General features: G+C 44.1%; 2 protein-coding genes across 2 annotated transcripts in view; both read left to right on the top strand.

Annotated features, from left to right (window-relative positions):
- Positions 1-24,081, top strand: part of LOC137543709 (DNA topoisomerase 2-binding protein 1-A-like) — a gene marked incomplete at its 5' end in the record, with an annotated part of 41,545 nt that extends 17,464 nt beyond the window's left edge. The window contains 11 exons of the mRNA XM_068264832.1: positions 4,343-4,474; positions 5,174-5,282; positions 5,967-6,153; positions 6,266-6,492; positions 6,576-6,739; positions 7,723-7,831; positions 9,340-9,503; positions 11,438-11,578; positions 17,871-17,960; positions 21,577-21,738; positions 22,146-24,081. Coding sequence (XP_068120933.1) covers positions 4,343-4,474; positions 5,174-5,282; positions 5,967-6,153; positions 6,266-6,492; positions 6,576-6,739; positions 7,723-7,831; positions 9,340-9,503; positions 11,438-11,578; positions 17,871-17,960; positions 21,577-21,738; positions 22,146-22,256 — 1,596 coding nt within the window. The remainder of the gene's footprint in view (positions 1-4,342; positions 4,475-5,173; positions 5,283-5,966; positions 6,154-6,265; positions 6,493-6,575; positions 6,740-7,722; positions 7,832-9,339; positions 9,504-11,437; positions 11,579-17,870; positions 17,961-21,576; positions 21,739-22,145) is intronic.
- LOC137543707 (uncharacterized) lies at positions 906-3,767 on the top strand. The gene is made up of 2 exons (XM_068264829.1): positions 906-1,359; positions 1,714-3,767. Exons 1-2 carry the CDS (start codon positions 906-908, stop codon positions 3,765-3,767), a joined length of 2,508 nt encoding a protein of 835 aa, XP_068120930.1.
- Positions 24,082-25,254: the final 1,173 nt, after the last annotated feature.

Genomic DNA, 25,254 nt, shown 5'->3' with positions numbered 1-25,254 from the left:
TAAAGACTGAGCAGAGATCCTTGACAGCCCTTGATCAGATGTATGAAAGTTTGACGGATCCCCAATCTCAATTTATTCCTGTTCATTCCTCTCTGAAGTCCGTGATTAAGAGAGAATGGGATAGTCCTGAGAGAAGAGCCTTTTGGCCTAGATCTATGTCTAGTCGCTATCCTTTTAGTCCGGATGACCAGGTTTTTTGGGGACCTCCGCCTAAGCTAGATCCGTCATTATCAAGGGTTTCAAGGAAGACTGACTTGTTGTTTGAAGATTTTGGCAATCTTAGGGATCCCATTGACAAGAAGATGGACAATATCCTTCGTAGGGCCTGGGAATCATCGTCATTAACATTTAAGCCGGCAGTGGCTTCCACCGCAGTAGGGAGATCTTTGAAAACATGGCTCTTGGATGTACAATCCAAGATTGCCTCAGGTGTACCGAGAGAGGAGATACTTAATGACTTCCCAAATCTGTTTAATGCTACGGACTATCTCACTGATGCTGCTGATGACACTGTGAAATTAACTGCAAGAACAACTGCTTTAGTAAATTCCGCTAGAAGAGGGGTTTGGGTAAAGACTTGGGGGGGTGATAATTCCTCTAAATCAAGACTTTGTGGTATTCCCTGTGAAGGGGGTCTTTTGTTTGGGTCAAAACTTGATGAGACCTTAGATAGAACCGCTGACACTAAGAAAAACTTCCCCACTAAGAGAAGGTCCTTTCAATACAAACGGTCCTTTCGCGGGCCCCCAAAGTCAGAATCCAATGAGCGCCCCACCACCTCCAGAAAGAGGTGGGCTCCTTACAGAAACCAGAGAGGGAAGCCCAATCCCCCCTCAACTAGCAAGACTACAAAACAATGACATCAGGCTTCCAGTGGGAGGGAGGTTAGCCCACTTTTACGAAATATGGCATCAGTACTTCACAAACCCATGGCTTCTGCACATTGTCCTGGAAGGATACAAAATAGAGTTCGAAATGTTACCTCCCCAAAAGTTCTTTGTCACTCCTCTGCCATTAGGACATACAAAACAACTAGCCCTTCAGGCCGAAGTAAAATCCTTGCTTCTCAAAAGGGTAATTCGGGAGGTCCCCTCATGTCAAAGGGGCCGGGGGTTTTACTCTCCAGTATTTCTTGTTCCAAAGTCACAAGGAGGCTTTCGCTTCATTCTCAACTTAAAAGATCTAAACAAGTCAGTAAAGTACAGGAAGTTCAGAATGAACAACATTATTTCTGTGATTCATCTTTTACAGAAGGACAGTTTCCTTGCATCTCTGGATCTGAAAGATGCGTACCTGCATATTCCCATTCATCTCTCCTCTCAGCAATTCCTCAGATTTGCAGTCCAGTTGGACGGAAAGGTAAGACATTTTCAATTTAATGCTCTTCCTTTCGGGCTATCCTCTGCGCCCTGGTTGTTTACTAAAGTCATGTCAGAGGTCTTAGCAGTTCTAAGACTGAAGTCTGTTAATGTTATTGCCTATTTGGATGACTTATTGCTTTGGGGTTCCTCTGAGAGGTTACTGTATGCCCATTTGGACTCATGTCTCTCATTCCTGCAGTCCCTGGGTTGGCTTGTCAACTGGGAGAAATCCTCTCTGACCCCTTGTCAATCTATGGAATATCTAGGGTTCAACATTGACACTGTTAATGAAAGAATTTTTCTGACTGATAAGAAGATTTCTTCTATACTAAATACTGTTCTTTCTTTTCAGAAATCAAGATCAGTCTCGCTGAGAAGGGCCATGGCCACATTGGGTCACTTAACAGCCTCATTCCCGGCAGTTCAGTGGGGCCAGCTGCACTCAAGGGAATTACAAGTGTGGATTCTAAAGAACTGGAACAGGAGATCAAGTTCCCTAGACAAGGCGGTGATGATTCCTCACAGTATCAAGGTATCCTTGATGTGGTGGCAGATCAAGAAGCATCTATCCGTGGGTCGTCTCTGGAATTATCCATCTCAGACGACGATAACGACGGATGCCAGTGCGTGGGGATGGGGGGCCCACATGGACTTTCGACCAGCTCAGGGTCAGTGGTCAGACCAGATGAAATCAAGCTCCTCCAACAGCAGGGAGCTCGAAGCAGTATGGCAGGCCTTACAGTTTTTCAGCAGCCAGATCCAGGGCCATCATGTTCTAATAAGATCAGACAACAGCAGTGTGGTGGCTTATGTGAACCGTCAAGGAGGAACAAGGAGTCACCTGCTGTGGTGCCAATCGGGTCGCATTCTCAGATGGGCGGAAGCAAATCTGGAATCGTTGAGGGCAGTCCACTTGAAAGGGACCTCAAATCACCTGGCAGACTTGTTAAGTCGGAAAGCTTTGGATCAGAACGAATGGTCAGTCAATCCTCAGATTCTTCTGGAAATTACATCTCATTGGGGATGTCCGGAGATAGACTTATTCGCAAGGAAGGAGAATGCCAGGTGTCGGAAGTTCTGTTCCCTCCACCCGAAAGACAATCCTTGGGCAGTGGACGCCTTCTCAGTGAATTGGGGCTTCCATTTGATGTATGCGTTTCCTCCAATACCGCTGTTATCCAGGGTTTTGAACAAGATTATACAGGACCAAGCACGAGTTATTCTGATTGCGCCATTCTGGCCAAAGAGACCCTGGTTCACGTTACTTCAAGCCTTGAGGGTATCAGAACCAATCAATCTTCCTCCTCATCCGGAGCTTCTGTCTCAGGGGCCATTCTTTCATCAAAATCCGGAGCTTCTGCATCTTACGGCATGGAACCTGAATGGGGATTGTTAAAGGCAAGAGGTTTCTCAGATGAATTGGCTGGCACTTTAATCCAGAGTAGGAAGAAGGTGACTCGTCAGATCTATCAGAAAACCTGGAAGATCTTTAATGAGTGGTGTGTTGAGAGATCAATGGTCAACAATTCCCTGGCTTCAGTCCTGGAATTTTTACAATCTGGGTTCCAGAAGGGGCTCAGTACCAGCACCCTAAAAGTCCAGACGTCTGCTCTGAGCGTTTTCCTGGAGAGAAGATTAGCCCAGGAGGAGTTGGTTATACGTTTCTTTGAGGCATTAAAGAGAATTAAGCCTGTGGTGAGAACAAGGATACCTCCTTGGGACTTGAATATTGTGTTGCAAGGTTTATGTAAACCTCCATTTGAACCTTTAGATCAAGCATCTGATAAGTTTTTATCCTTAAAGACATCATTCCTCTTGGCAATCACAACCGCAAGAAGATTGGGAGAGTTGCAGGCCCTATCCATAAAAGAGCCGTATTGTGTGGTCTCAGAGGATAGGATCACCCTACGATTGGACATTGCTTTTTTGCCTAAAGTAGTATCTAAGTTTCACAGATCGCAAGAATTGTTCATTCCTTCCTTTTGTGATAATCCAGCGAATGACAAAGAAAGGACGCTTCATTGTTTAGATGTTCGAAGATGCTTGCTTCAATACCTGGAAAGGACAAAATCCTGGAGGAAGACCGAGGCAATGTTTGTAATCTTCTCAGGGAATGCCAGGGGAAGTAAAGCTTCTAAACCAACACTTGCAAGATGGATCAAACAAGCGATTACTGAAGCTTATCAAATACAGGGCAGGCAGCTGTCCTTCCCAGTAAAAGCACATTCCACGAGAGCTGTATCAACTTCATGGGCAGAGAGGGCAGGAGCCTCGATAGAGCAGATATGCAGGGCAGCAACCTGGTCCAGCCAGAACACGTTCGTGAAGCACTATAGGCTTAATGTTTTGGCTAATTCTGACCTATCCTTTGGCAGAAAAGTTCTGCAGGCTGTAGTCCCTCCCTGAATTTCTATATCGTGTATATCGTCTCATTAGGGGTGCTGTCTGAGCTGACGTACTGGGAAAGACCAAATTACTTACGGTAACGTCTTTTCCAGTAGTCGCGAAGACAGCACCCCTACAACCCACCCTGGGTAAAAAAAAAAATAAAAAAAAAATTAAAGATTATATGAGCATTATTACGGTGTCCGTGTCTTTTGTATAGAACTGAAGGTAATTGATGACTAATGCCTTATATACTGGGGCCGCCTATTATGCAAATTTAAATCTTTTGCAGATTCCTGTCCGTGTGTTGGAGGGAGACAAGTCTCATTAGGGGTGCTGTCTTCGCGACTACTGGAAAAGACGTTACCGTAAGTAATTTGGTCTATATATATATATATATATACAATTAAAGCATCCCCCCCATAGTTCTCGGAGTTCAGGCACCCTTTAAAGACCCATAACACATGTTTTAACATTTGCTTCTATCTGAAAAAGCAGGAGTTTGTGCCTTGTAGATGGGCTGTTTGACTTAACTGTGGATAATCGCATATTAGTTATGTTTTTCTTAAACGTTTCCTGTGATGTTCTTTCTGTAGTGTGCGGACGAACAAAGGCGAGTTCCGGAGTCTCTCTACCCTCACACCTACAACCCTAAAATGAGCCTGGATATCAGCTCGGTGCAAGATGGCGTGAGCACTAAACTTTCAGCTACTTTAAACGATGATGAGGTACTTCTCTAACTCCACTATATACACATTTACTTCTGTCCCTTTTGAAGCTTGATGGTATAGTTACCACCTGTTTTTTTAATCTTATTTTTGGCACTTTACAAAGAAGCAATAAACATGAGTGCATAAAAATACAGAGATAGTACAACTGTTAGGGTGCCTGGCACCATCTTGGCTTACCTCAACATGTAAGCTAAGAAATACTCAAAATAAGTTTAATACAGGTCATGCCTGGGTTATAGACATAGTGCTTTACAAACAGCCCACCTATACCACCATCGCAATAATGTCACTTCCACATTGAGGGAGAAGAAGACTGAGCGATTGTCGGAGCTGTATCTCCTATTTTCTGCAATGAGTAAAAAGCTCAAGGTAGCACAGTCAAGGCACAGAAGGACATTGGAGTCAAAGGTTGGCACAGAGGAGGGACACAAGGGAGAGGAAGGGGATGCACGGTGTTCCAACTTGCCTAGAAATGTATCTTAAGAACAAACCTATAGCCCCTATCTTGTTTGTTATCCAGGAACTGCATGTTTACTTTCTTGCCTACTTTTTTTTTGTACTTTTTGAGTTCAGTGCTGAAAAGTTATTTTTTTAGTGAAGATGAAAATTTATCTCCCAGGAGAAAACTCTGGAGAGTTTCAGGATAACTTTTTGATATTGACTAGTGCATGTTAAGTCGTTTTTGTTTTTTTATAGAATGCTTGTCTACCAGATGGAGATGAACAGTCTAATACAATGAATAGGTCACCTAATAACGCAGCTAATCCTGACAAAAATCAAAAGGCCTCACGTGAAGTTAAAGGAGGTAAATATTTAGTGTTCTTATATGAAGGAATGTTTAAATATCATAATGCGCAGGAGCTGAGGATACAGCAACTAGAAACAAATGTTTGTATGTAGATGGGGCTCTGGTTAGGGGACAGGAGGCAAAGATTGGTAGTAAACGAAAATATATGCTCAAAATGGGAAACTTTTAGCATTTATTGATGATCTAGTAGATATAAAAAAAGAGTATCTCTCTCACTCCTGCTGTGTTTCTCCAAATGCCACCTGGTCCACCTTCCTCAAATAATGACACAAACAGGACATCGCGTGCAACTTCACACAACACCCCCCCTTCCTGCTAAGCCAGACACTATGAGAAGGGCTGTCATAACGTGTTATGGCACATTAGTGCCACACAACTTCCTGTGGGTCACTGTAAAGATCTATGGGTTGTTAGCACATGCACACAGACTAAACCAGATATGCTGACAGATAAAACAATTATTGGTTCTGACTGGTATGCAGCAAGATTTGCTTCCAGTCAATAACCAAATTAATAGTTTTGTTTTTCTTTTTGACAGGGAGTGAATATTGGTTTGTGTTTATCAGCCCATATATAATTGCTTCTGATTTTTCTGCTACCTGTTATTGCTAAATAACCTTTTTGAGTGTTTTGTTTCAACAAACAGTTAATAAAAACATTTTTTTTTTCATCCTTGGAAAGTTCTTACACAAGCATTAGAGATGAGAGAGAACTTCCAGCGCCAGTTGCAGGAACTGATGTCTGCAACATCTATGGTGAAGGGCCAAGGATCATCATTAAGCAGAACAGGGTTTGATAATTCTCCCTGCACTCCAGAAGGCATTCGAACAACCCGTAATGGCAGGAGCAGAGTATTGGAAGCGCGAAGGTATTTATAGCAGCAAGTAATAGTTGAGCACTAGTCCATTATGCCAGTTAGCTTGGTGTGCATGTACCACATACGTCCGTACGGATCTGTCATTGTGCCCCTTCTCTTTCAGAAACTCTCGGCAAACCTTAACAGATCTTAACACAGAACCATCGCAAAATGAGCAAATTATTTGGGATGATCCAACTGCAAGGGAGGAGAGAGCCAAGCTGGCCAGTAATTTGCAGTGGCCTGACAGCCCCTCTCAGTGCATAGAACCACTGCAGGCTCAGAAGATGCATGGTGCTGACCAAACTATGCTTAAAGAATCGTTAACCGATACAGAGCTGGCTGAAATGGGTAAGACCATCTGTCATCAACTATTGTCATTTTCACAGTTTCCATTGGCAATCTCTAAAATATTCTCATTTTTTATATTTAAGAGGCATGTGAGCAGCTAGAACTTAGTTCAGCCCAAGAAGGCTCCAAGAAAGAACCAGATCTTCAGTCTCCAGTAAAAGAGGACCAACTGATCCCCACCCCACAGGCCCCATGCATTGCATTCCCCCTTGCTAATCCACCTGTAGCGCCACAGCCCAAAGAAAAGGTAGGATGCTACAGCTTGCCTTTTTCTCTTCCTCAATCTGATTTTACAATTTGGGAAAATTGTGGAGTATAGGCAATGCAATAGAAGGCTGCACTATATTAGCTGTGAAAACATAAAATATATATTTCTCCATACTCTAAAAGTGCACATACGTTTACCAATTTTGCGACTTAATCGACCATTCGATTCAAAATTTTATCACTTTCAATGAAAATCTGCCACAGCAAGCATAGCTAATCAATGATTCAACCGACTTCCGGCCAAAATCGGTCAAATGTGTCCATTAGACATGCTTGAAAAATCTCTGTCAAAATTGCTGTACTGTGTGTGTGGCAGTAACTGCGTTTCATAATGTGATGAACCCAGCCTGCCTTGCCTACTCAAAGTGTAAATGTCCCCCTCGGTGTCTGTGCAGTGTAAAATCTCCTCTGTTCTGCCGCCACGACTCCCGGCCTCATCCGCCGTTATCCCGTTTGGTACCAGTCGAGTGCGTAACATCATACACATGCTTCGTGGTACACGCACCACCACATGGTGGCACTTGGTGCGATAGCAGACACTGGGTGACAGCAGAGGAGGCTGGGGGTTGTGGCAGTGAGACAGGAGAGGTTTTACACTCTGGGGCGGGGGTATTAGGCAGCGTTGCTAGGCTGATTCCTGATAGATTCCATGCTAAAATCTATCGATAATCTGCTTGTGGTGTGTGTGGGCAACAGATCTCTCTGATCAGAAAGAGAGATCTGTATCTTGGTCATCCTGCCTATACATCGCTAGATGTGCTGAAAAAGGAGAAGGAGAACCGGGCACCAGCCGAGTTGCAATTGCAAATTTATTTCATCCCATCCAGTGACAGATACAAAAAGTTAAGCAACAGGTCTAACAGCCGTTTCACAAGCTAACAATGCTCGCTTCCTCAGAGAGGGTCTCACTGGTAAGTGGAGGTACAAATACATTTTAATAATGCATTTGATTTGTGATAACAGGGAGATAGAGCTCCAGTGGAAGAGGAAGATACAAAGGTACGGAGGTTCCAGCTTTCTTCCTTAAATCCTCAGGAAAGAATTGATTACTCCCAGCTCATTGAGGAACTAGGTAAGGCAATATATAATACAGGACTATGCCTGGATTGTTTTGTTTTGTGTCCCCCCCCCCCCCCCCTCAAAATTACACCTACCTTGTTTTGTTAGGGTTAGACCCCACTGCAGAACGCAATCACCAACTGTTTTTGTGAGTTTTTTTTCAATCTGAATCACACTGAAAAAAATGCTACATCTAGCAAGATTTAGATTATCTAAAAACCAAAACTCTGCTGTGGGAACACCCTTATAGGGTGACACTGCACTAGCACTTCGCCAATGACTAGCAACTACAGCGCAATTTCACCCAGTGTGAACCAACCATTAGTGTTAACCTTACTTAAATAGATGCCAGTATTGGGATTCAAAATACATAAATGAAGAAATCATTCTCCACTGAAAGTAATTTTACACAAAGCAGGATATTTCAGCGCGCGGCGCTGTGCGCCTCATAGCAGCAATGTATTGCTGCGCGTAGCGGTGATCCGGGGCTCCAGCAGTTGCCAGACCCCAAATTACATCTCCCTCCAAGTTCAACAACTCAGAGGGGGAACAGATATTTAACGTCACCGTAGAGTTTTGCCCCGCGACAGACTGCCTGGCGCCATGAAAATATCTACTCAATTTTACATGCTATAGTTGTGTTCAGTATCCCTTTATCATTTTATAATGGTAAATGAGAGAGAGAATGTTTCTGCACAGTTACAAGTACAGGTATTTTGCAATTTACTCTGGGGTTAAATAACATTTACTGAAAGATAAGAATTCTTTGTGGATTAAATTAAAACCCTGGATTGTCTTCCACCTGCACAATTTTGACCTTGCTACATCCTGGAGAAGTTAACAATAAAACTTGCTTGATCGAATATACCAGTAACAATAAAACTTGCTTGCACATATCTATCAGCGTCTACCTCCTTAGATTGTGTTATGCTAGGCATACACGGCTAGATAGTTCTTATCAATCGAGCCGCTGATGGCTCGATTGATAATATCCAACCTGTCCGATCACCGCGGCGGATCGATTCTGCGCTCGATCCCGGCGAGTGGACAATGGAACAGAAAGGAAGCGCTGATAAGTAATGCCCGCGGGGACGAGCGGGAATCGATCCGCGGGGACATGCTGGCATCGAGCCAGCGGCTCGATTCCGGCGCAGAATTGCACCATGTATGCCTAGCATTAGTCTGCTCTGTGTTGCCAGCAAAGGCCCAAACTCGGTGATTCTCTGCAGAGTGACAAATCTCAGTGAATCTGAGCAGAATAAAGCCCTGTAAGTTTGTTAGAGACCAAGACCATTATGCCTTGATTGTGATCACATCTCTTTATAGACCAGCAATCTGTCTGATTGTCCAGTCACGTGTTTGATTTGTTTAAAAAATTAATGAATTCAAAACCTGTGTAATACATTCAAGATGATCTGTCAGATCGTGTTATTTTAGTCTGCTTTAAACCTGTGTAACATAAGAACCCTCTGCTTTTTATTTATTTTTTTATTTCAAATGTTTCGTTGTGTGTGTTTGCAGGTGGAATAGTATTAGATAAGCAGTGCTTCGATCCTAGTTGTACACATATAATTGTGGGTCAGCCTCTTCGTAATGAGAAGTATCTTGCCTCAATGGCTGCTGGAAAGTGGGTGCTTCATCGCTCTTATCTCGAGGCCTGCCGAGCTGCAAAGCGCTTCATTCCGGTTAGTCTTAACTCATTATGTATTTTTTTTTTTTTACGGTTTTCTTCATGTCAGATGAATGGTTTATTGTTGTACAACTGATGCATGCTGATAATTGTGAAGTTTAAAAATTGTTACTTTTAAAATCCATATGTAAACTTACATATAAGTAGTGTCAATGTGTTTAGAATTTTCAAATTGTGAACCTCGTTTCTTCCTGAATCTTCGTACACCACGGCAGGAGGTGTGAACTCGCCCTTCTCGTCACGTCTGGCCACTGCCCTCCACGTCCTGAAGGAGAGCTGGAAGGCGACGTGGAGGGCAGGGCACCGAGGCCGTGACCAGGGATTTTAACTTCCCCTGCCGTGGTGCGCGTGTACGCAGATTCAGATTCTGATCAGAAGAATCAAGGCTTTGAAGTTGAATATTCAGGCCTAAACCCGCTTCATCAGGCAGTAAAGGATAGGAGTACACAACACCAGTATGTCAGGGTCACACCTAGCGCCAGGTGTGACCCTGACATACTGCTGTTGTGAACTCCTATCCTTTACTGCCTATTGAAGCGGGTTTAGGCCTGCGAAACGCGTTGTGATTAACCCCTGGAGTGTACCAATAAACATACCTTTTGTTGAATGCACAGCTTGTTGTGTCTGCTTAAAGGAGGTAAGTCCACCACTGCCTCCTAAGCATTTTTAAATATTTTAATTATTGATCTTATTCTTTTGGCGCCTCTGTTCATTCTTACAATAAGTATTCAAAATCTGTTTTCTCTCATGCCACATGGAAATTGGTAAAATTGCCCAGCCATTGGCCAATAAAAAATGCATGTGTGTATAGGGCTTCAGACTAGTCAGAATCCCTGAGAATCCCAATAAACATTCGGTCATCTTCAAAGGCATTCCTTGAATGGCAATGGAACAATATCTCTGCTAAAATTGTGTGCACTGAATTTTGTGCTTTTGAAAAGAATAAAGGAAATGTTGAGAACTCTTCCAACCCCTCCTCCCCATCTCAGTTACGAGATGCACTAATTCAAACCACGACAGTCAGAACTTTACAGAAAGAGACAGCTATACAGGGAAAAAGTAATTTATACAGGAGTGCACTTTTCTCTGCGCCATATTTACCTGTTATAGGCCCGGTTAACACTGCATGGGTGAAAAATTGATCGTAGAACAGATCAGTTTTGAAAAGGCATCAGTTTCTCATCTGTAACCCTCTGTTCCATTAGTACGTGGTCAATACGACACGTCCGTGGCTCCTAATTTATCGCAGCCTTCCCAAACTTGCGGAACGTGCCAAATGGATCTGTTCTAACGCAGCACTGTGAACAGATCCTATTGCTTTAACATAGGATCCGTTCACCTCCATTAGCATCCGGTTCGTTTAGTTCCGCCTAACAGACCACTTTTTGTGCCAATGTGAACCGGCCCCTATATATGTGTATCCAGTTACAGCTTCACCCCATCCAGCTAAAACAATTTTCAAGAGAAAACATGGTGCCAATGCAAAGGTGGCTGGATGGTGTAATGGTTAAGGGTTTTGCCTCTGACACAGGAGACCAGGGTTCGAATCTCGTCTCTGCCTGTTCAGTAAGCCAGCACCTATTCAGCAAGAGACCTTAGGCAAGTCTCCCTAACACTGCTACTGCCTATAGAGCGCGCCCTAGTGGCTGCAGCTCTGGCGCTTTGAGTCCGCAGGAGAAACGCATGATATAAATGTTTTCCCCCTTTTTTTTTTTTAATGTGCTAATGCATAGTTTATTGCTGTTAGTGCCCCAGTTTACTGTGTTAGCACCCGCATGTATGGTATAAGCCACAGTTTTGTTTTCTTTTTTGCTCCTACAGGAAAATGATGCTGGTTCCCCTATCTGTATGAGCTTTTCACAAAGCAAGCAGCAGTGGTGCATATTCACCAGGTTGTTTCTTGGCATCTGAATGTGTTTGTTTCTGCAGGAGGACGATTATGAGTGGGGAAGTAGTTCTATACTGAAGGCTATCAGTAGCATTACAGTGCCTCAGAGGATGCTGGCAGAAGCAGCAATGCGATGGAGGAAGAAGCTGCAGAGGAAAAAACAGGAGATGGGCATTGTGGAGGTACTGGAACTGTGTACTGAGAAAAATACTGATATATTTATAATACAAAATCAGAAGAGTGTGTAGCAATGAGGAGTAGTATGAAAAGAAGTGACTTTAAAGCATCCCCGAACTTATGTTACTAAAGACCTATAATACAAGTCCTAGTAAAAGTGTACTCACCCCTCCCCCCCCTTTTTTTTGTCCTTTGCACAGTTTAAAGGGGTTCTGTTGCCCTTTTAAAGGAAAGGTTCAGGGAGGGTGGAGGAAAAATAAAAATCAATTTCCACTTACCTGGGGCTTCCTCCAGCCCGTGGCAGGCAGGAGGTGCCCTCGCCGCCGCTCCGCAGGCTCCCGGTGGCCGACCCGACCTGGCCAGGCCGGCTGCCAGGTCGGGCTCTTCTGCGCTCCAAGTCCTGGTACTTCTGCGTCCCACGCGGGCGCGCTGACGTCATCGGACGTCCGCCGGGCTGTACTGCGCGTGCGCAAAACTACTGCGCATGCGCAGTACAGCCCGGCGGACGTCCGATGACGTCAGAGCGCCGGCGTGGGACGCAGAAGTACCAGGACTTGGAGCGCAGAAGAACCCGACCTGGCAGCCGGCCTGGCCAGGTCGGGTCGGCCACCGGAGACCACCGGGAGCCTGCGGAGCGGCGGCGAGGGCACCCTCCTGCCTGCCACGGGCAGGAGGAAGCCCCAGGTAAGTGGAAATTGATTTTTATTTTTCCTCCACCCTCCCTAAACCTTCCCTTTAAAAAAACAAAAACTGCCACTTGGGCTTCTATCGCCCCCTGCAGCTGGAATGTCCCGCACCGTCCTCTTCCGATTCGCTGTTCCCCGCCGCCGGTCCTGGTGTAAATATTCGTCTAACTGGATGAATAGAAGTGCGGTTGCGCGGAAAACTTCGTACTGCGCAGTAAGCTCCCGCTGATGCCATGGCCGCGCGGCCGCACTTGTATTCGTCTAGTTAGACGAATAATTACACCAGGACCGGCGGCGGGGAACGGCAAATTGGAAGAGGAGGGCGCAGGACATTCCAGCTGCAGGAGGCCAATAGATGCCGCAGGTAAGTGGCAGTTTTTGTTTTTTAAAAGGGCAACAGAACCCCTTTAACAAAGCCAGTGCTGTATATATGCACTTGAGTATGTGGCTAGTAGGGGAATGCAGGGCAGCTTTTCAAAAAAGTAAATAGAAGCCAAAACAATTTTATCTGACTGAGCAAACACTCCTGCTAGCAGGATAGTGCTGAAAATGTTTGCATGTATAACTTTGTGCTACCTCTCTGATACCCCTTGTTAACATTGTATGTACATTGCTGCCCATAATTATTCATACCCCTGGCACATTTTGACTTGGGGTTACTTTTATTCAACCAGCAAGTATTTTTTTTGATGGGAAATGACAGGTGTCACCTAAAAGATAATAAGACGATGTACAAGAGGAATTATTGTGGAAAAAAACATTTGTCAGCTCTTATTTACATTTGAGCAAAAAGTGTCCTATCCAAAATTATGCATACCCTTCTCAATAATCAATAGCAAAAGCCTTTATTAGCCATTACAGCAATCAAACACTTCCTGTAATTACAGACCAGCTTTTTGCATGTCTCCTCTGGTATTTTTGTCCATTCATCTTTAGCAATGAGCTCCAAATCTTTCAGATTGGAGGTTCTTAACTTACCATCACTCTGATCTTTAGCTCCCTCCACAGATTATCAATTGGATTCAAGTCAGGACTCTGGCTGGGCCACTCCAAAACTCTAACGTTGTTGTCTGCTAACCATTTCTTCACCACTTTAGCTGTGGGTTTGGGTCATAGTCATGCTGAAATGTCCATTGGTGGCCAAGTTTCTCTGCAGACTACCTGATGATGTTGAGAATCCTCATGTATTACTCTTTTCATGGTGCTGTTGAAGGTGATTAGGTTCCTTGGTTCATTGGCTGAAAAAACAACCCCAAAGCATTAGGTTCCTACCACCTTGTTTGACAGTGGGGATGGTGTTCTTTGGGCTTAAGGCTTCTCCTTTTTTACGCCAAATGAAGGAAACCTCATTGTGACCAAAAAAAAAATCCTAGTTTTTTCACAGAAGACCAGAAGTCTTCTTTGTCCAGATGAGCATTTGCAAAGGCCAAGCTAGCTTTTGTGTGCCTTATCTAGAGAAGTGGTGTCGTCCTTGTTCTGCATCGGTGGAATCCAGCAGTGTGCAGTGCCCATTGGATTGTCTGCCTTGAGACATTACCACCAGCTGAGCCCAGATTCACCAGGATGGCCTTGGTGGTGATCCATGGATTCTTTATCATCTCTCTCGCTATCCTTCTGGCCAGCACAGGTGTCACTTTTTTGCTTCAGACCACGACTTCTGAGATTTTTCACAGTGCAGAACATCTTGTATTTTTTAATAATACTTTGCACCGTAACCACTGGAAATGGAAAACCTTTACAAATGGCCTTGTAGCCAGGCATGGGCTTAAATTCGGATTCGGGTGATCCGGATAGTTACTATCCGGATTTCACCCAGTAATGCTGTGCGGGCGGGGGGGGGGGGGGGGGGTTTCAAGCTTACCTATCTAACGTCTTCTTTGCTCGTCCCTCGGCGCCTCCCATGATGCGGTCCAATCCGCCGTTGCGTGATTACAAACACTTCCTCCTTCAACCCAAAAGGAGGAAGTGTTTGTAGCCACGTGACGGCGGATTGGAATGCATCGCGGGAGGCGCCGCGGGACGAGCGAAGAAGACTTAAGATAGGTAAGCTTGACCCCTCTCCCTCCCCCCACCCAGCCCGCACAGCATTACTGGGTGAAATCCGGATATTAACTATCCGGATCACCCGAATCTGAATTTAAGCCCATGCCTGCTTGTAGCCCTTTCTTGACTTGTGAGCAGCCACAATGCGCAGCTGCAAGTCCTCACTGAGCTCTTTTGTCTTAAGGTGCGTACACACATGCGATATAGTCGTTTGAAATGATCGGGGAACGATCGTTTCAAACGACGATCGTTTAAAAAAAAACAAAAAGCAGCCAACGACCATTAAATCTAACGACGGACGAGCTAGATCGTTAAAAATGAACGATCTAGCTTGGCGGATTTTTTCCAACTGCGATCGTTTGCAAAAGTAGTACATCGTTGGAAAACGGTCGTTCGTACTAGGCTTGACATGCGCATTTCGCTATTTCTCCATGGAACTTTTTATTTTTATGTGCAAGCGCAATAGTTTCCTACGTGATGTAACGTTCGTTCTACCGATCAGATCATTACATACCTTTTAAAGCTATCTTTACTTAGGTCGTTCTTTCCTCAATTAAAAGTTCGTTCGTCGTTCACAACGAACGATCGTTGTCGTATGTGTGTACGTACCTTTAGCCATGACTGTCCACAAAGCAACTGCAGAGAGCTGCTGTTTTCCACCTGTTTAATTGATTAAAACAGCTGTTCCCAAATAATCAAGGTAATTAGGATGCTTTAGAACAGCTTGGACTATTTGGAATCGTATAGAAATTTGGATTTTCCCACAGACTGTGACAGTTTGAAGTGTATGAATAATTTTGGACTGGACACTTTTTGCTCAAATTTAAATAAAAACTGAGTAATATCTTATCTTTTGGGAGACTCCTAGCCATTTCCCATCAAAAAAGTCAAAATTTGCCAGAGGTATGAATAATTATGTGATAGTGATTGTCACCTCCACCCATGACATTACATTATGGTGGGTGGGAGTTATGTTTTAATTCCATCCATAGATAACTTTGAAGTCGGTTGGTCTCAAATGTATTGTCAAATATCATGTAGCGTTATGGTATTTAAGAAGTGTATTTTAAAAATGGGTTTTGGTCTCCTTTTGCTAATCTGAATTCCAGAATCATTAGACTGAGGAACCCGAGGTGAGTTCTAAGAATCCTAATAGCAGACAAGCTGGCTGTGCATATAATCACCAGCCTCTGTTGCTATATATCGTCCCTCCTTGGCCCCCCTGCGCTCTGCTCTGCCCCCCATAAATCATAGCCGCGCTGTCGACACGCAGCGTGTCAACAGCCGACTGTTTACAATTGCCTATCAATCTCCGCCACTCCCCGCCTCCTCCATAGCTCCGGTCCCCGCCCGTTTCCCTTCCCTCCAATCAGCGGGGAGGGATGGGGCGGGGACTGGAGCTAGGGAGGAGGCGGGGGAGCGGCAGAGATTGATAGGCAATTGTAAACAGTCAGCTGGTGACACGCTGCGTGTCAGCAGCGCGGCTATGATTAATGGGGGGCAGAGCAGAGCGCAGGGGGGCCAAGGAGGGACGATATATAGCAACAGAGGCTGGTGATTATATGCACAGCCAGCCTCTGTCTGCTATTAGGATTCTTAGAACCCACCTCAGGTTCTCTTTAAAGCACACCAAAAGTGAGAGGACTATGAAGGCTGACATATTTATTTCCTTTTAACCACTTTGTCACCGCTACAGTATATCTACGTGATCTGTGGCACCCACCAAGCCACCATGACGTAGATATACTGATTAGCTTGCAGCCCTGCTGTGCACGATCAGGTGCGCTTCAGAGCACACCTCTTGGCACTGACAGCTGCAATACTAATTGGTGAAAGGGAACATGTTCCCTTGTAGCCAATTAGAGAACATCCACACACACACACACACACACACACCCTCCCCCACCCCACCCCCGGCGGATGAACGATCACCGCTAAAAAAGGTGATTAGCAAGCAGCCTGACTCAACTTATCTTGTTCCAGCGATCAGCCTGCAGCCCGACCCTCCAATCCCCGCTCTGAACTCAGCCGTGTAATGCCGGTTACCTGGGTCCCGGCTTGATGACGTTATCAAGCCGGGACCCGGCTATTCAGCATCACAGGGCTGCGTGCAGAGCGGGGATCGGATGATTTGGCTGCAGGCTGATCGCTGGAGCGAGATAAGGTGAGTCAGGCTGCTTGCTGCCTGGGTGGGGGGTGGGGCATCTGGCTGGCCATTATGGGAGTGCGTGGACCCCTGGTGGGGGGGGTAAAATGTGCAGCTGGGGGGGGGGGGATAAAATAAGAGGGGCCAAATATAGTACTTTTGAGTGTAGAATTTTACATTGGGGGCAGATCTGGCTATAATGGCGGGGGGATACTAATCCTGGGTGCACTCGCTAATCCTGAGGGCACATCTCGCTATAATGGGGACCAACATTCCTAGGGACACATTTCGTTCTGAAGGGCAGCAATCCTGGGGACACATCTGTATATACTTGGAGGTGCCAAACACAGAGGACACATCGGGCTATACTGGGGGTGACTGATATTGGGGACACATCTGGCTGTACAGGGGGGCTGATACTCTGGACACATTTTGCTATCTATACTGGGGACATAATACTGGTGACATGTTTTTATCTCCTGTGGCACTTTTTATTTTCAATCTGGAACTGTTAAAAACTGAGAAAAAATGTTGTTGTTTTTTTTCATTTTTCCCCCTTTTTTCCCCCCCATTAAAATGCATAGAAAACTTTTTTTGGTCTAGGGACATTATGAAAGTCTAGTTTGTCCTGAAAAAAAGATACATAGATCATTTAGGTGTAGTGAGTAGGGAGAAAGTTATGGCTGATTAAATAGGGACATAGCTAAAACGTCAATTGCTCTGGTCCATAAGGGTAAACAAGGTCTGGATGCGAAGTGGTTAAACACTAAATTGCCTGGGCATCCTGCTGATCCTCTGCCTCTAAATCTCCTTTTCCCTTATTGCAAAATGGTCAATATAAACAAAATACAATGTATATTTCAATGGGGGCTTTCATACTGGTAGTTGTGCGGTGCAATGAGTCCCGACAGAACAACGCAGTGTGTTACCGGGCAACACACATTGTGCAAGCACTAACTCAATAGACTGTAGGCTGCACTGTATGGGTCGCAGTATTAGGCTGCGATGCGACTTTACATGACTATTGCATTGCGATCCTATATTTCAGGATGTGCATGGTATGTAGTGTGAAAGGAGCCTAATGCTTTCAGCCATATACCTTAAACAAGCAATGCAGTTCAGGTGCTCGCTTAAGTCTAACTAGAAAAGCGCCATGCTTGTTTTTAGATGTGTTATTCAGACACTACTGATTCCAGAAAGATCAGCAGAACTGCCAGGCAACTGGTATTGTTTAAAAGGAAATATGGCAGCCACAATGTGCTTACCACTTCAGGTGTACGGTACTTAAAGATTATCACTGAAACCTCTTGATGCTTTAGGTGTGTCAGTGACCTATGTGCCAAGCCACGTGACCACTTTTTGCTTATGTAACATGTCTAGCAAAGACTACATATTTCAACATTTGTGTTTTAACATCAACAGGGAGCCTTCAGTGGATGGAAAGTTGTGTTAAATGTTGACCAGCCAAAAGAGCCTGGCTTCAGACGCCTTCTCCAGTCAGGTGGAGCCAAGGTAAGTCGGTCTTTATATTTTCTCATGTTAAAAAAAAAACAAAAAACAATAACTTAAAGGTGGCCATTAATGGTCCAATTTTCTGAATGATCAACCAGCTGAGAATTGGGCCAAAATGAACAATCAGGAACACGAACGAGAAGTGAAAACTTATCTAATCAATGGAATCAATTTGGTAAAAAAAAGGATCAATAGCTGCAATTGGATCTGGCAAGTTTTCACTTTCTGTTGGTGTCCCCAATTAACCGTTTCCAGCTAATCGTTCGTTCAGAATATAGGACCATTACTGATTACGGTTACATTTTCTTTTTAATGCGCTTCAGTCTAAACAAAAATAATTCTGTAGCTTTGAACACAAGAAAAATTTCGACCTCTAAATTTCTGATAATATTGTGTTGGGTTTTTAATGTTGGGAGAGCAGCACACGTGCAAATCATTTGTCTTCTGATCCAGACCACAACCTTACAGAACAAATGTAAAAAGAGATGTGGGTGCTGCCATATTTATTTCCTTTTAATCAATACCAGTTGCCTGGCAGCCCTGCTGGTCTATTTCTCTGCAGTAGTATCTGAATAAATATACTCTTGTCAAAAAAGTGCGCTCAATAGTGCAATAATTCCGCCCTCTATTCAATCAAGGGCCTTTAACATATCTAATACCAAAACCCCCCTTAAGGTGTCTGTGAACCTCCAATCAAATGTCCACCTGTAAATAAATTCTCTGAAATAAAGTCCACCTGTGAAAAAAACACATTAAAATCCTGTATTGGATCGCAGTCCTCTTGCACCAAACATACAAGTGTACCAATCTTATCTTCCCACGGACACTGCGCTCTCAATGGATTCCCAAGTATTCCAATCCTCAGCCCCTGATGAGTATTTGATACGAAACGCGTTGGGCGGAGCTTAAGGACGTGGACTGGACTACAGCTCGTCTTGGATCTTATATGCGCATAACTTTATGGGAGCATGTGAGTGCAATTGTTTTTAAACTTTTTAAATTAAAGAAACAGTTTTACGCTATGGAGACTCCTTTTAGTCAATAGGTGTAAACTTGAATGGATCACTGTTGGAAAGGAGATAGAAACTGGTGTGGAAACAACGGGAGTGGAACTCATTAAGCGCTATAGCTGACCTATAGTTTGGCAGCATATACATAAGGTGAGAGGCTGGAGATCTTAGTGATGTTTACGCAGCACAAAGCGGTGGAAGGCTTTAAAATCACTGGAGAATAAACGCTTAAGCTGTCTGTGGGTTGACAGCCACTATAGAGGGTGAGGAGCTGTGATACCTGTTTGTGGTGGCATCACATGAGAATTTCAAAACACGTGGTGGATTCATATGTTAATTACAGAGTCGCGCTATGTTTATTTGTCTATTTTTTCTATGTTCACGAATTGGAGCATAAAAGCACAGAGGATTGGAATACTTGGGAATCCATTGAGAGCGCAGTGTCCGTGGGAAGATAAGTATCTGAATAACACCAGAAACAAGCATGCAGCTAGTCTTGTCAGATCTGACTTTAAAGTCTGAAACACCTGATCTGCTGCATGCTTGTTCAGGGGCTATGGCTAATAGTATTAGAGGCAGAGGATCAGCAGGGCTGCCAGGCAACTGGTATTGCTTAAAAGGAAATAAAAATGGCAGCCTCCATATACCTCTCTCTTCAGTTCCCCTTTTATGACATGCTGACTTATAAAAATGTCCTGCTAGAGCCTATTAACCTCCCTGCCGTTCTGATTATATGCGGCGCACGGCCGCGGGAGGGTTTTTTTTGCTTAGCATGTAGCTAGCGTAGCCATGGCGACGATCGGACTGACGTCAGAGGGAGTCCCGATCCACCCCATAGCGCAGCCTGGCGCTGATTGGCCAGGCTGTGCAAGGGGTCTGGGGGGGGGTGGTCTCTCTTTCGCAGCGAATCGAATCTGCTGTCAATCGGCGGGGAATCAGCCTAGTGTATGGCCAGCTTAATGACGAATTATAAATGCTTTATTTTAACACACTGATTTACTAGTAAATATAAATGCCTTATTTACTAGTTTATGTAACAAAAGGTTTATGTAAATTATTCCCTTACTAGTAACGCCTTCCTAGCATGGCAAGCAATGTACACCTTGTATTATATATACAGGTGAAACTCAAAAAAATTAGAATATCAGTCCATTTTTTTTCAGTAATTCAACTTAACCTCCTTAGCGGTAACCCCGTGTGTGACACGGGGTAAGCCGCCGGAGGGTGCCGCTCGGGCCCTGCTGGGCCGATTTACATAATTTTACAGCACTTTGCAAGCTGCGCGTTTGGTCTGATCGCCGCCGTCGATGCGCCGCTACCCCCCCGCGTACCCCTTGCGCAGCCTGGCCAATCGCCGCCAGGCTGCACTATGGCGTGGATCGGGACTCCCTGTGACGTCACGACGTCCATGGCGTCACTCCGTTCATCGCCATGGCGACGGGGAAGCCCTCAAGGAAATCCCATTCAGAACGGGATTTCCTTATGGGCAAGTGGCGCTGGCGGCGATCGGAACGGAGGGGGGAAGCATGTAGCTAGCGCTAGGCTAGCTACATGCTTAAAAAAAAGTGGGAATTAAACCGCCAGGGGGGGTTAATGGGGAAATTATGATATGAAATGCTCACGACATGCAAAGCAAGATATTTCAAGTCTTCGTTATAATTTTGATGATTATGGCTTACAGTTTATCCTCCTGGGGACCACCCGCAATAAATCCTACGCCGCACTTGTGGCTGCCTAAACCTGATGCGGCGTAGGATTTACGCCACCTGCTTTTAGCGCTCCCGACTCGATTGCACGCACCTGAGGGGAGATTAAGCTGTCATATGAAAGCCGCCATCTCCCCTCACTGATCAGGAGCCATGGAGATTGGCTCTTGATTAGTGGTCACTACGATCGCTGGACGATCATAGTGATCACTGTAAGCAACGGCAATAGGAGGGGAGGAAGAGGACCGAGACTCGCCTTCCTGACGTTCTCCTGGCGATTGTCGCTCTGCTCGGCATCCCTACTCGCTCTGCCTCTGTCTGATCCCAGCTTGATGACGTCATCAAGCCTGGACCCGGAACTTAGGGGCAATGCAAGCAGGGGTGTCGGTCAGAGCGGAGGGGCGTAGAGCTGCTCATTGCTGGAGATTGGGAGCTAAGTTAAGGCTGCTGGCTATACTGGGGACACCCATGCCTAGCTATGTATACTGGAGATACTGCTGCCTGGCTATTTAATCGCGCGGACCCCCCCTCCATGTAAAAATGCTCTTGTCCTTGAGGGGGTGTTAGGCTGCTGGTCCCCAGGAGGTTAAGAAAACCTCAAAATCAGAATCGGACTATTAAAATATTGTGAAAATGTTCAATATTCTAGGCTCTGCGTCAGACTCTGATCAGCTAATTAATCCAAAACACCTGCAAAGGGTTCATATTTCATATACAGCTGTATTAGGTTCCCCTTTAAGTTGAATTACTGAAATAAATGGACTCTCACTTCAAAATAGTAGACCACGCCTTTCAGGAACAGAGTCTGATAACGCTGCCATGGAGAAAGTGCATTAATTATAATTGTGTTAGAGATTAGCATGGTTTAATCAGGTTGATTTCCTCCTTCTGCCTGTGTAGGTGTTTGTTGGATTCTCCCCCTCTGTGTGTAAAGAGGCGACCCACCTGTTTGCAGACTTCAGTAAGCTGAAACCCGATGAAGCCAAGGTGAATGTAGCTGAGGCTGCTGCACAAGGAGTGGACTGCTTAAAGCCAGAATATATTGCAGATTACCTTGTGAAGGTTTGTCATATTTATTGTATTTTCCATTATTTAATTCCAGGCAACCAGAAGTTGCTCCAGTTAAAGGGAACCTGAAGCTAGAGGCATATGGTGGCTGCCATATGTATTTCCTTCTAAACAATAGCAGTTGCCTGGCAGTCCTACTGATCATTCTGGCATTAGTAGTGTTGGAATCACACCTGAAACAAGCATGCAGCTAATCTAGTCAGATTTTTGTCAGAAACATCTGATCTGCATGCTTGTTCAGGATCTATGGCTAAACGTATTAGAGGCAGAGGATCAGCAGGGCTGCTAGGCAATTGGTATTCTTTAATATGAAATACATGTCAGTCTCCATGTCCCTCTCACTTCAAGTTCCCTTTAAAAAAATAAATAACGTTAATACGACATTGTGTTGTTCTCCTTAGGACCCGCCTCCACCTGCCAGTAACTACTATCTCCCTGATGCTGCACGGAATACACGGAAGAGGAAGAACTCGGGTGACACCACTGATGTAAAGCGGTCCAGATTGTATTAAGATGAAGATTTTAACATTGCCTTGTATATATTTCTCTGTATGTCTTCTTAATGCTGTGAATATGTACATAACGTAGCAAGTTCTCCCCCCAACTAAGGATTTTATAAAGCAATATACATTTAGTCATGTAGCTGCTACGTTTCTGGTACATCCTGTTCCCTTCATACATAAGTATGGGCCCAGACTACCATACTGTATCCTCCCTACTGCTATTAGAGATATCCACTGAAAACTCTTCATTCTGCTTTGGGAGGTATGTGGTACTGGATGAGTGACAGTATTTGTACGCAGTGGTATATTTTATAAAATTCCTCCATCAGATATCTGTGTACTGCTAGATGTTACCAGATTTGTATCAAACCTGGCTAATTGCACATCACTGGCCATTTTCTTGGCAGATATATCTGCTGTCACAAACCTGTGCACAGCTTCACTCGTAGCTACATTCATGTGACATGATCAACTGAAGGCGGGCCCTCCATATCCCATAATAAAACTAAAACACCCATTAAAAGTTAAGCTAAATACCACTTGACGGAGAAAAATGGATCCAGCCTAGTCCCCCTAAGAACAAGCATTCCACGATCCATCCTCCGGCCAGCGGGTACACACAATGGCACACGATGGGATGAATGGTAAGTGCGCAGAGTGGTCGTGGATCTGAAACATCCAATCCGCTGTGATGGTCGTTATGGCTGCACATGTCAATATGAGATCACGGAAATGATCGTTAGTCGCTGATCCTTGGAAAAATCATTGGGAAAATTGTGTAATGGGTACGGGCCTTTAGTCTGAATCCTATTTGAAGGTAGCAAATACAATTGTCTTTATGTACTCTCTTCACTCACTGGCTCATATTACATGGTAGTTAATGACGTGATCTCCTTCGCCTTCAAAACAAGATAGTGCATTCTGGGTAATTTTGCAAAGCAAACTATTGTAATTGGTCTGTTTACATGCTTGTAAATATTTTTGAAAACTTGGTGTCTGGTGATAAACTAATACAGGTAGAAATACAGTAAGTATAAAATGTACAGCTTTATAAAACAGCAATACATTTTGTCATGTGTATTACTTATAGGTCCAGTTGTATAGTACAAATCCAGGCAGGTTATGAAAATTACTTCTGGATGCATAAAGACATTTCCTTTTACAGAAATGTCGAGTCATGAGGAGTGCAGTTTGCACCCATTAAAGGATCTTCGGTCTTCCAAAGTGCCTCCTTATATTGCTACACTGTTTTAATAGAACCCCTTCCTTTTAGTATCTGGTCTCCATATTATAATTTCCCTTGTTGGAGTTCTGCTTTAAGTTATACCTCACTACTGGTTGTATTATTAATTTCCAAACCATGTTCTCAAACAAAACTTGTGCAAAGATTTCAGCACTTTATACTTCCAGAGTTTTAGTTCAGTTGCAGTATGATGTGTATAAAATTCCCTCTAGTTCATTTACAGTATTGGTATTTCTCATCCATGTACTGGACAAATATTCCATTATTATTTGCAACACTCAACTGCGAATTTGCAAATGTTTGAACAGCATCTTCTGGTTCACCAAACACCTGTATTTTTTTGTATAAACAGAATAAAGATGTGACTAGACAAGTCTGTCAGATAAACTTCATGATTTTCTTTTTCCTGATTGGAAAGCCAAACAAAAGGTGACAATAAGCAGGCATACGTCACATTAAATCATTGCCCATTGATTTCTAAACTTCTGATTTATTATAATTATTCTACTGACATCACCAGAGGTACATTTTACTTCCATGTGTGAATGATTTGATGCATGCTCTTCAATCTGCTTAAAGAGAACCTGAACTGAAAATAAAAAGTCAAAATAAACATACACAGGCCATACTTACCTCCCATGTAGTCTGTTCATCAATCTTTCTCCTCTCCTGCATCCTGTTTGTCCACTGTGATCGATGAAATTCTCTGTCCTCCATTTTGAAAATGGCCATTACACCATAACAGCTTCCTGGTCAGCACACTGTTAAACTGTTATATCGCCCACTTGAGCCATAGGGAAACATGGACATTACCTTGCACATTAAGTTGTAACTGACAGCAACTGATATATAACTGACAGCAACTGGTATATTTCAGTTCTGACAAAATCTTGTCAAAACTGGAAGGGATCACTGTATGAAGAAAATGGTGAGCTTCTGAGAGGAACGGATGGCGAGGTAAGTATGTAATATTCATTTGCAGCTACATCATGTTTATTTTAAAAAATTGTACTCAGTACAGGTTCCCTTTAAGACTAGCGTTGCAGTGTGTTGTCATTAATCTTGTGTGTAATCAAACGCCCCAATCCTGCGACTGAATGATGCCTCTTTCCCCCCAAAATCCCCGGGGCAAAAATCCATGACTTTCTTGGTTGTGGATTTTGCTGCCCGGGGAGACAGAGCTTTGAACTGTAGCCCTGCCTTAGGCGTGTCAATCTGTGTGCAGATCTCCGCCTCTCCCCGCCCCTCTCTGTGAAGGAAGACAGAGGGGCGGGGAGAGGTGGCAATCGGAGCTGATTGACACAGCAGAGCCAGAGCTACAGCGGCAAGCTCTGCCTCTTACAGGAAGCGGTCCTCGGATTTTACCCCAGGGATTTAGGGGGCAAAGAGGCATCATTCAGCTGCGGGATAGCGGCGTTTCAGCTAGCACCATACTACTCTAGAGGAATTGTAAGTAAAAATAGATACAGTGGAGGAAATAATTATTTGACCCCTCACTGATTTTGTAAGTTTGTCCAATGACAAAGAAATGAAAAGTCTCAGAACAGTATCATTTCAATGGTAGGTTTATTTTAACAGTGGCAGATAGCACATCAAAAGGAAAATCGAAAAAATAACCTTAAATATAAGATAGCAACTGATTTGCATTTCATTGAGTGAAATAAGTTTTTGAACCCTCTAACAATAAAAGACTTAATACTTAGTGGAAAAACCCTTGTTTGCAAGCACAGAGGTCAAACGTTTCTTGTAATTGATGACCAAGTT

The sequence above is a fragment of the Hyperolius riggenbachi genome, unplaced genomic scaffold, assembly GCF_040937935.1.
Source record: "Hyperolius riggenbachi isolate aHypRig1 unplaced genomic scaffold, aHypRig1.pri scaffold_173, whole genome shotgun sequence".
Lineage (NCBI taxonomy): Eukaryota > Metazoa > Chordata > Amphibia > Anura > Hyperoliidae > Hyperolius > Hyperolius riggenbachi.
Note: the sequence above shows the minus strand (reverse complement) of the source record. Positions and strands in the feature narration are given on the sequence as shown.

What these genes read in the sequence shown, in the direction of transcription:
- LOC137543707 (XM_068264829.1), top strand. Translation starts at nt 906, where the DNA reads ATGGCATCAGTACTTCACAAACCCATGGCTTCTGCACATTGTCCTGGA. An exon ending in CAGTCCAGTTGGACGGAAAG is followed by an intron (nt 1,360 to 1,713) that starts GTAAGACATTTT and finishes CTTTCTTTTCAG; the next exon opens with AAATCAAGATCAGTCTCGCT.